The sequence below is a fragment of the Stenella coeruleoalba genome (assembly GCF_951394435.1).
Source record: "Stenella coeruleoalba genome assembly, chromosome: 1".
Classification (NCBI taxonomy): domain Eukaryota; kingdom Metazoa; phylum Chordata; class Mammalia; order Artiodactyla; family Delphinidae; genus Stenella; species Stenella coeruleoalba.
In genome coordinates this window covers 160,258,798-160,269,447 of record NC_137169.1, presented here as the reverse complement: position 1 = coordinate 160,269,447, position 10,650 = coordinate 160,258,798, and the positions used below count along the sequence as shown (strand labels likewise).

The 10,650-nt window shown below is 54.5% G+C and overlaps 1 protein-coding gene across 1 annotated transcript; it reads left to right on the top strand.

The window, feature by feature from the left end:
- Positions 1–450: 450 nt before the first annotated feature.
- REN (renin) lies at positions 451–10,625 on the top strand (the record flags this gene model as incomplete). Its single annotated transcript, XM_079940926.1, has 9 exons — positions 451–530; positions 3,616–3,766; positions 4,322–4,445; positions 5,051–5,169; positions 6,152–6,348; positions 8,719–8,838; positions 9,248–9,392; positions 9,687–9,785; positions 10,410–10,625. The coding sequence occupies 9 exons, from the start codon at positions 451–453 to the stop codon at positions 10,569–10,571; spliced, it is 1,197 nt and encodes a 398-aa protein (XP_079797052.1). The 3' UTR covers positions 10,572–10,625.
- Positions 10,626–10,650: the final 25 nt, after the last annotated feature.

The following is a 10,650-nucleotide window of genomic DNA, read 5'->3' as shown; positions in this document are numbered from 1 at the left end:
AGAAGACAGAGCTACAAAGGCAAGGGGTGAGGGAGACTGGCTGAGGGACTGGAAACCAGGGTTCCATGCTTGTCCCAGCCCTGCCCTTGTCCCCTAGCAGTGTTGTTTCTCATCAGCCTGTCTTCCCTGAGGGGTCACAGGGCCAGGCCGAGACAGGGCTACTGGCGTCACTGGGCACAGCCTTGCTTTCCCACAACCTTCCTTCCTCTGGCCCCCCTGCTCCGCGTCAGAAGCCTGATCACCCTTCACCCACTTAGCTCAGTCCCACGGAGGGATTTATTACTGGCTGCCCTGCCATCTGCCCCACGGTAATAAATTAGGGCAGAGCAGAATCGCAGGCATCCCAAGTGTGGAGCGTACAAAAGGAGAGGGGTCCTTCCGTGGATCCCAGAGAGAGCTGGGACACAGGCAAAGCGTGGACCCACGGGAAGCGTGGACCAGTGGAGCAGAATGCCTCGCTGGGGACTCCTGCTGGTGCTCTGGGGCTCCTGCACCTTCGGTCTCCCCGCAGACACTGGCACCTTCAGACGGTAACTGGGAGAGAGGGTGGCAGGGGAGAAGGGGTCCTCATTTTCCTAACACCTAGGCTTTCAGATATGTGATGTCACCCAGTCCTCACCACCAGCAGGGCAGCAAGGTTTATGGTTCCATTCAGAGAGGTCAGGTGACTCGCCCAATATCACACAGCCCGCAGTGGCACTAGTTAAGCCTGGAAGCAGTGTCTTTTGATCCCTGACCAGAGCTTTCACTTCCTGCATAGATCACCGTGCTAGGCAGTGGGGGCACCCAGGGATGACTGAGACATACTCCCTGCCCCTCAGGAGCTCACAGCCTAATTACTAAGAAGGGTGCAGTACAGTTAAGTCTACCAGGGAAGCAGCACAACACAGTGATTAAATGCAAGGCTTCCAGAATTGGGTAGTCTTGGTTTAAATTCTGCTCCACTAGCAGAGCCAACTAGCTCTGGAACCACGGGCAAGACAGTGAACCTCTCCAGGTCTCAGTTTACCATTTTTAAAACACCTATTTTACAGAGCTGCTTTGAAGACTGAATGAGATATTGCATGTAAATCCCTCGGCCTGGTGCAGGCACGCTGTAAAAACCCAGCTGTTATCATACTCCAGGGTGATTATCACAACTGTTAAAAGAAAGGCTTAAGGCAGCCCAAAGGTGGGAGGAGAGAGACTTAACATCCATGTTTGGTGCCAGGCCCTGTGGGAACAAGCAATTCTTCAAGGCTGCAGAAGGGGAGAGGCAGGGGGGTGGGGGGCCTGTGGAGAAAGGGTTTCAGGTTGGGGAGTGCAGATGGGACCAGAAGACCTGAAGGTAAGAGGGCAGGTTTTAATAACAGTAATAGTTGCTAAGTCTGTAAAATGCTGAGGAATTCACAGGATCGTTTCCCGTATCTCATCTCAAATCATCCTCCAAACAACTCAGCAGTCCCATTTTGCAGCTGGGGACACTGAGGCTCCCGGAGGTCACACGTAAGAGGCTGAGCCTGGGCACGCACTGGGCCTTTTGTTTCCAAAGCTGGTTTCCCCTGCTCCAAGGCTCATGGAGAGTAGCTGCTGGGTTGGGGGCATGGTGTGAGAGAGCGGGGGGCTTCCCAGCAGCAGCGTGTGCCTGAGCACGGCCCCACCCCCAGGATAAAGGCAGGGAAAGGTGGAAACATTCTCCCTTGTTCTCTTCAGAAAGAGAAGAAGAATGGAATTGGGCCAAGGTGAAGAGGGAGTCAGGCTTTTAAAACCTACTTACAGGAATTTTGCTACCTGCCATGTGCAGGGCATGATGCAAGGCTCTTTGAGAGATCCAAACAGCAGACCCCATTCTCAAGGCGTGTCCTTGCCTTTTACATACACAAATGCCTTTTACTTACTGAGCAGTGGGCAGCTTGCTTAATCTGCAAAGTGCTTCTCCGTGGTAGGTACTACCATTCAGTCCATTGTTACAGAGGAGTTAATGGGAGCTCAGGAAAGGCCCAGAGAGGTTAGGTAAATTGCTCAGAATCACGCTGGTAGGAAGAGATTCAAGCATGTCCCCACAACCACTATGCCCTCGGCACCAGGCAGCATGAGGCTGTGCAGTGCTGGCTGTGAGCACCCCGCGAAAACAGAACAGGAGTCCAAGCAAAGGTGAGGCCATTGTGGAGGGAGTTCATGGGGCAAGTTCCCGGGACGGGGATGGGGGTGCACGCTAGGCTTCCAAGGATGAACGTGCTGGGGTGTGGGGAGGGAAGGGGAAGGGGAGAAGGAAGGGACTTCCTAAAAGGAGAAAGGTAAAAGTAAAGGTCCAGAGCTGAGGTTGTTCATAGTAAATAGTGGAAAATGAGCCCTCCTTGGGGTCAAGCCTTCTCTGCCCCTCCATTTTCCCATCTGTAAAATGAGAATAGTAGAATTACCCAGCTCGTGAGATGGCTGAGAATCAAAGAAGATCATAATTGTGAAAATACTTTGTTGAAGAGCAGACTATGTTATGAATTTGACAAGTCATTTCCGTTAAAATATTATATCGACAGGCGTGAAAGCTGCCTTCATGTTTGTGGGCATAATGGGGTACACAGAATACATGGGGTGTGAGCAGGAAAGGATAGTGCCAAGTACAGAATAAGAAAGAGGGATACTCCAGACACTGGGCTGCAACCCTGGGACCCCCCACTAACAGCTCAGGACATCCTCCAGCCTCTGGCACACAGCCTTTGTGTCAGAGCCCAGGGGACCCTATATGGGAAACAGGGCCAATCACGCCGCTTTAAATGTCTGCTGCATCGCTTCTGAGGCACCTCACTCCTTATCATAAAGTGAGGATAACGACAGCCAGCTTGCAGAGTTGTCATGAGGCTTACATCGGTGGGGTGGCGTGCACAGTGTTTGGCACTCACGTGGTGGCAGCTCAGTGTGCTGTGAGTTTCCCAGGTCTAATTCTGCCTCCCAAAGCTGATAGGAAAGTGTCAGGACAAGAAGCCGAGGGACTGGGACTTAGGCTTCAGAAGGCACATCTTTCCAAGGACAGGCTGCACAGGCACTCTGGAGATGCCCACCCCTCCCCCACCGCACCCAGTTCAATCGGTCCACTCCACCCCACGGTCCTGGCTGGGCGCCCGCCCGCAACATCCCACAGCCCCCGCAGGCCACTGAGAGTGTCTGCTGCCACCTGCAGGCCCCATGTGGCACTGCCCCCTCCTGCCCCGCCTTGAGAGGGGCACTCCCAGCCTTCATCTCCTTAGAGGGGAAGTCAGTGCTGTTTCCTCCTCTGTCTCCTGGCCTGCTGGAGCTCCTTGAAGGCAGTGATGATCTTTATATCCTAGTATCCAGCACGGTGCAGGCACAGGGTAGGTGTTCAACCTGTGATTACGGAATGAATGAATGAACAAATGGCCTTGCAGTGATAAGGATCAAAATTAGACAACAGGTGGAGTTAGTTGAGGGTTATTTAATACCAGCGTAGGTGACCATGGAGGTTTGTAAATTCTCCTTTAGTGGCCTAAGGGCTCAAGAGTGATTCTTAGGTGCCTGGGCTAAGGTTAGGGGTAGTTGTATCAGAAGCTTCTGGAACTCTACCATTATTATGGGGCAGGACAGAGCCCTTCTACTTTTTCTTACTGCGTCACGGGCCAGGATCTTCCTCAAGAAAATGCCCTCCGTCTGGGAAAGCCTGAAGGAGCGAGGCGTGGACATGGCCAGGCTGGGTGCTGAGTGGAGCCAGCTCACCAAGACACTCTCCTTTGGCAACCGCACCTCCCCTGTGGTGCTCACCAACTACCTGGATGTGAGTGCCCAGCTCGGTCCCTTGGCCCCCACCACCTGCCCTCTCCTTTTTCTCTCGGGCCTAAGGCTTTCTTTGCCCTTTTTGAGCACCTCACGAAATTCCCATTTCACAGCTGGAAAGCCTGAGGCACAGAGGGCGGGAAGGAGCCCAGAGGCAGGGTCAGGTTTGGAACTCAGGAATCCAGGCTCTGGGCCCCAAGCCCAGGTGTCAGGGGTGGGCAGGAGGGGTGTATGACCTCAGATGCAGGTTTCTGTGACCAGGCTCAGTGCAGCTTGACTACTTACTGCATCAGTGGTTCCTTAAGGCTTGGGGCACCTTCCTGCTTCGTTTGCAGTACTTTTATTTTGCCCTCTTGTCTCATCAAGCCTCCCACTTCCTGGGAAGTCATAAGACAGTGCTAAGCCTCCCACCCCATCCCTGCTGGAAAATGGAAGCCCAGAGAGGCTGTGTGATCTGCCTGATCTGGCCCCAAGTGCCAAGGGGGTATCAGGCAAGACCCCAAGTCCCAAGGCTCCCCAAGCCCCACAAGCCACCTCTTTCGTTTCATCCCTGCAGACCCAGTACTATGGTGAGATCGGCATTGGCACCCCACCACAGACCTTCAAAGTCATCTTCGACACGGGCTCAGCCAACCTCTGGGTGCCCTCCACCAAGTGCAGCCCTCTCTACACGGCCTGTGGTGAGACCCAGGACCTGGGGTGCCTCCTCAAAGCCCCTGCACTGTCATGCTTGGGCAGTCCCACCTCACACCCAGTTAAATCCCTCCTGCTACCACTTGAGCTGCTTCCTCTCTGCCTCTGCTCCCACTGCCCCTGAGAAGAGAGAAGAAGAAAATGTCCCCCATTTTTCTTATATGGCCACCAAGGTAAAAAAAAAAAAAAAGCAGGCTCCAGGAGCCCCCAGCCCACCCAGAAAGCCATTTCTCACTCCTCCTGAGATTGGGAGAGGACTGAATTCTCAGACCCATCCCAGGCTCCTGGGCTCTGCCGTCCTTACCCTCCGTGAACTTACTGAATGCTTACTGTGACCAGAATCTTCTCCCCACCCTAGTGTTAGCAATTACTTTAAAATACTTCATTTGAGACAAAATTCTCAGAGACATGAGCACATTACAGGGGCCCGAGGTACACAGTCCTTGATTGATGAAACACATTTTCCAAGCCTCCAAGCTCAGGGCCACCCTGTCTCTGCACTCAGGCCTCAACGCATGGGCCATAGCCAGCGCCTGCCCCCGAGCCCCCTTCCTGGGCCTCCCTTGGCCCTGAGCCTATGTCTCCCTGCCAGAGATTCACAGCCTCTACGACTCCTCGGAATCCTCCAGCTATGTGGAGAATGGGACGGAATTCACCATCCACTATGGATCTGGGAAGGTCAAAGGCTTCCTGAGCCAGGACCTGGTGACTGTAAGTGAGGCCATCCCAGGTCATCTGACCTCCTGCCCTTCTTGTCCCTAGACGTCTCCTGCCACCCTAGGGCCTGTGGTTGGGGAAGGTGCAGGCCCGTCCACCTTGGAGCCCGGAGAGCTGAAGAGCACCCTCCTCTGCTACTTCTCTCCAGAGCTGCAAAGCACCTGGGGCAGAGCAGACCTGAGCTCCTGGCTCAACCTGGGTGATCTGTGGAGGCCTTTCCATCTAACGCACTCATAGGGTTTCTCCTGAGCCCCACAGCCTGCAGTCAAGTAACCTGCCTGAGGTCACCCAGCTCTGACTGGGCTCTTAACTAGACCCTAGACTGAAATCCAGAGTCAGAGTCGGGGTCAGGGGTCAGGGGTCTTGTCATCCTTAAGGTCAGCATCACTTTTGGAGTCAGGCTTAGGTTTTAAGGTCATAGTTGAGTTCAGAGTTTGGGATTAATGTCAGTCCTGGTTTTCACTGTCACTAGGCCTGTGTCTGACCCTCCTCCATTTCTGGGTTTCTCCAGCTACTGCTCTGACAGAGTTAGGGGAAGGATACATATGGAACCGAGAGGAAATCAGTGTGAGCCCTTACTCCCTCTTGTCCGTGAAATTAGGGAAGAAGGATCATGAAGGGCAGGCCTGGCTGTGCTGGAGAAATCCTTGGCCCATCTTGTGGGTAGGGGACAAAAAGCCAGTCCTGCCGATGTGAAAGCTGGGCCCTGGGGAGCTCCTGGCGTCTTTTCTTCTACTACTATTGCTTGGCAATACCACCTTCTCCGCCTCTGCCCCTTCCAGTACCTCTGGACTCTGCCGCCTACATGTTTATTAGGAGAGGTGATATGCATGTAGTGTTGATGAAATGGTCTTACCCCAGATTGTCACACCCTGGGGCCTGTGTGTGCCTGGGGGCCCCAGTGTGGAAGCCTAGACCAGACCCTGGCCAGGGTACAGGCTGTGGGCTTGGTCTCCTCTGGTCCTTCCTCCGACAGGTGGGCGGAATCACAGTCACACAGACGTTTGGAGAGGTCACGGAGCTGCCCCTGATCCCTTTCATGCTGGCCAAGTTTGATGGTGTTCTGGGCATGGGCTTCCCTGCACAGGCCATTGGGGGGGTCACCCCCGTCTTTGACCACATCCTCTCCCAAAGGGTGCTGAAGGAGGACGTCTTCTCTGTCTACTACAGCAGGTAGGCCTGGACTCCAGGGGCAGAGGCCGGGAGAGGGAAGGAGGCAGGAGAGCTGGGAGAGTAGGAAGGGAGTTCTGGGCCAGGATTTTGATGTATTCAGGACCAGGTGGTATTCAATCCATATCTAGAGCTATACTATCCGATATGGAAGCCGATGCTTAAATTAAAATTAATTAAAATTAGGCATTCCAATCCTTAGCCACACTACATATTTCAAGTACTCAGCGGCCACAGCGACTAGCGGCTACCACTTTGGATAGTACAGGTGTAGCACATTTCTGTCTTTGTGGAAAGTGTTTTTACTTTCTGTTCAGTTCAGCACTGCTCTAGAACAAGAGGAGAATGCAGAGTGGGGAGTAAGGCATTGCCGTGACTGGCGGACCTCCCTGTAAGGGCCCTGGCTTCTCTCACATAGACAGCTGACTTCATTCATTCATTAATCCCTTCATTTATCTGCTCATTCACTGATTCAACAAATATTGGGTGCTGATATGACAAGCATTGTGCGAGGCTCTGGGGATACAGCCATGAACACAGCGTACAAGACAGAGTCCCTGCCCTCACAGAGCTTACAGTCCGGCAGGGAAGACAAGAAACATTACAAAGTGATGGGCAACAACAGGGGACATGAGGCTGAAACTCCACGCTTTCAACTCTAGGCTGAGCTTATGTGCAGCTCAGCCAATCTTGGGGAAGCTGCTATCAGCTGTTGAGCAGAAATGTGATCTGCTCTCAGCTGTTCTGTATGAGCTGGAGACAAGAGATCAGGAGGGTGAGAACAGGAGGCCAGTAGCAGCGAGGACAGAGGGGAGGGTCAGTGTCCAGAGAAATCACAGAGATGAAATGAAAAGGAGTGTCTGGTTTGATGAGAGAAAGGGAGGGATTGAGAAAAGGCCACCAATTGGCTGTGAGGGGCAGTCTTGGGAAGAGGCGTTTTAGAGGCCAGGCAAGGGCAGATGGCAAGCAGTGAAGAGGTGGATGTGTGTCAGGAAGGCAAAGGCAGATGTAGGCTGCCCTGAGAAATTCGTCAGGGGAGGGAATACCAGGTGGGGTGCAGACAGAGCTGCACAGAGAAGCAGGGAAAAGAAGGGTGGGTGTTTTTAAATGCTGGAGGATGCCTGAGTGTGCTTGCAGGTGGAGGAAGAAGCCAGTGGAAAGTGACAGGTTGAAAATGCGGGAAAAAGGAGGAGGTAACTGAGGGTATACGAGCCTGGAGGCCATGGAAGGGAGTAGGATCCCAGCAAACAGGAAGAAGGCGGGCCTTGTTGAGGAGAGGGCCTGCCTCTTCCTTTACACTGGATGAGAAGGAGGCAACATCCAGAGAGATCTTGAAGTTTGGGGAGAGAGGCAGAGGGAAATTGTGCTAGCGAATATGCATATGTACTGGATTTATAAAAATGCAATTAATTGCACGTGCACCAATAACGTGCAACCTACACGCTGTGCACCCGTGTGCATGCACACTTGCCGTCTACTATGAATGCTGGAAAATCCTCTCTCTCTCTCTCTTTGTCTCTCTATCTCTGTCTCTGTCTCTCTCTCACACACACACACACACACATAGAGGAAACCAGCCCTAAGGTAGGCCCTGAGCTTTGGGAGGCATCATGCCACCTGGAGGAGAGGAAAGCAAGGGGCACCAGCTTCAGATTGGGCACCAGGAGCCCTGGCTCCAGTGCCCCACTCAGGCAAGTGACTTCACCTCCTGGTGACTCCATTGCCTGTAGGGTAAAAAGAGTGCGTAATACCCACCCTGCCAAACAACAGGCTGGCGGGGCTCACCTGAAACAAAGTCTTCCTCTCTGCTGTGTCTCTTTCTCTGCAGAAATTCCAAGTAAGGAGGCGGAAACCCCCCACTTGGCCCTGACCCTCCAGAGCACCTGGCCCAGAATCACACCTGCCACCTGCCCCAAACTCACCTCAGCAGACCCAGGCTGCACTGGAGGCCCAAGCTCTCTGCTCCACCTTCCCGCTCTCCTCATGTCCTTGCCCACCCCCACCCGACAGCTCCCAGAGGCCCATCCCATGTCCCGTGCACCTGCGCAGCACACAGCTCCCCGAACCCAAGGGAGGGTGGGGCTGATTTGTGTCTTGCTTGCAGTCTACTCACTGTCCGCGTGCCTGCTCCTTCTCTGTGACCTCTCTGGGGGTGCTTTATTGGGCGCAGCCGGACCATCCTGGAACCGCCTCTGACTGGGCTTGGGAAGGGGCAAGAAAGGTGGAGAAGCGGCATGTTCTGCAGCTCCCTAGCCTTGCCGTCCGCCCCGCCTTCCTCTGCCCCACCCTGCACCTGTGCCCAACTTCCCTTGTTCCTGGGGTTACTGAGTCTCGAGGTTGTGGGTCTCCAAGAGCCTCTGATCTTCCCTTTAGGAATTCCCACTTGCTGGGGGGAGAGATCGTGCTGGGAGGCAGCGACCCCCAGTATTACCAAGAGAATTTCCACTACGTGAGCGTCAGCAAGACTGGCTCCTGGCAGATCAGAATGAAAGGGTCAGGAATCCTCAACCCTCCTCACTCTCTAAAAATGCTGCTGCTGCCGTGGGTGCGGTCTGGAAGGGGCAGGGTTACCATCCTGCCCTCTCTCCTAATGCAGCCGCTTCTTAAGGTCTGGCCAACACTTGCTCTCTGCCTGCTTTGTCCGGGGATGGGGAACACTGAGATATATGGTTCAGAGGGGAGGGGGCCTACTGGGAGGAAGCGGAGGGTCACTAAGCCACACGCCGAGGGAGGGGGCAGCACCTCTCTTCTTCCAGCTCACGCATTACCCCTCCTTCACTGAATCACTGGACCACCAGCACTCCCTCCCATCATCTGCCCTCACTCGGGAAAGCCATGCAGCCTGGTGGTGCCCCATCAGCCTGCTGTCCATCTGTCTGTCTGACTGTGTGGCCTTCCCCAGGGTGTCTGTGAGGTCGACCACTTTGCTCTGTGAGGAGGGCTGCATGGTAGTGGTGGATACCGGTGCGTCTTACATTTCGGGTCCCACCAGCTCCTTAAGGCTGCTCATGGAGACCCTGGGGGCCAAGGAGCTGAGCACAGATGAAGTAAGGAGCTGGCGGGGAGGGCGCTAGGGGTGGGGGGAGCACCACCTGGTCCAGGCCACCAAATGACCCTAGGAAACGTTCGGTCCCAAACGAGACCATTTCAGGCCTTCCTCTCCTGCCTCTCACATTCTTCCCATGTGTGGCTTGGTCCTTGGTCCCTGGGAGAGGGGATTGGGGACTTGGGGACTGTGCCCAGCCCTCTCCAGGAGAAGGGCCGGGCCACAAGCACAGGGCTGTGTCTGCTGGGGGACCTCCCACACTCAAAGGGGCTCCCTTGACCCTCCCCACCACCAGTATGTCGTGAACTGTAACCAAGTGCCCACACTCCCTGACATCTCCTTCCACCTCGGAGGCAGAGCCTACACGCTCACCAGCGCGGACTATGTATTACAGGTGAGACTCTAGTCTGCCCCTCGGCAACAGGGAGGAAGGGTGGGCAGGGACCCTCAAAAAGAGACAAGTCATTATGCACAGATTACCTGCTAGACCAGTTGTTCTCAAACTGGGCTGCACATTAGGGTCACCTGGGAGCTTTTAAAAATCCCAGTAATAAGCCACATCCCATACCTATTGATACCTCTGGGGGTGGCACCTGGGCATCAATGTTTTCAAAACTCCCCAGGTGATTCCAACTTGTAGCCAAATTTGAGGATCGCTGTGCTCACCTCCTGATCTCCATTCTCATCCAGCGCCCCCAGTAACGTTATGCTCCTATACTCTTACCTGCTTTTTATGTTCAGTGGGTTTAGAGGTGTTAAATACCTTGTCTAGGACCAGAAGCTCTGCCAGACCGTAAGCTCCTGAAGGCAGTGCTGTGCCTGACGCACCGTTAGCAGCGTCCAGCTTAGTGCCTGCGTCTCGGAGGGCTGCGATCCATGATGGTTCAAAGGGCCAGCATGTGACGGAGGCCCGGTGTGGATGGAGGACGGGTGGGGGGATGCTGCTGAGGATGGCTGCTGGAGTCAGGCAACGTGGTTATCAGCTGGGCAGTGTGGAAACCCTCTTGCTTCCTGCCAGGACCCCTACAATAGTGATGATCTGTGTACACTGGCCCTCCACGGTCTGGACGTCCCACCGCCCACGGGGCCAGTCTGGGTCCTGGGTGCCAGTTTCATCCGCAAGTTCTACACGGAGTTCGATCGGCGTAACAATCGCATTGGCTTTGCCCTGGCCCGCTGAGGCCCTCTGCTGCCCTGCAGGTCCTGCCCTCAGCTCTAGCCCAGGGCTAGAGCACTCTCTGGGACTCTCCAACCCCTCC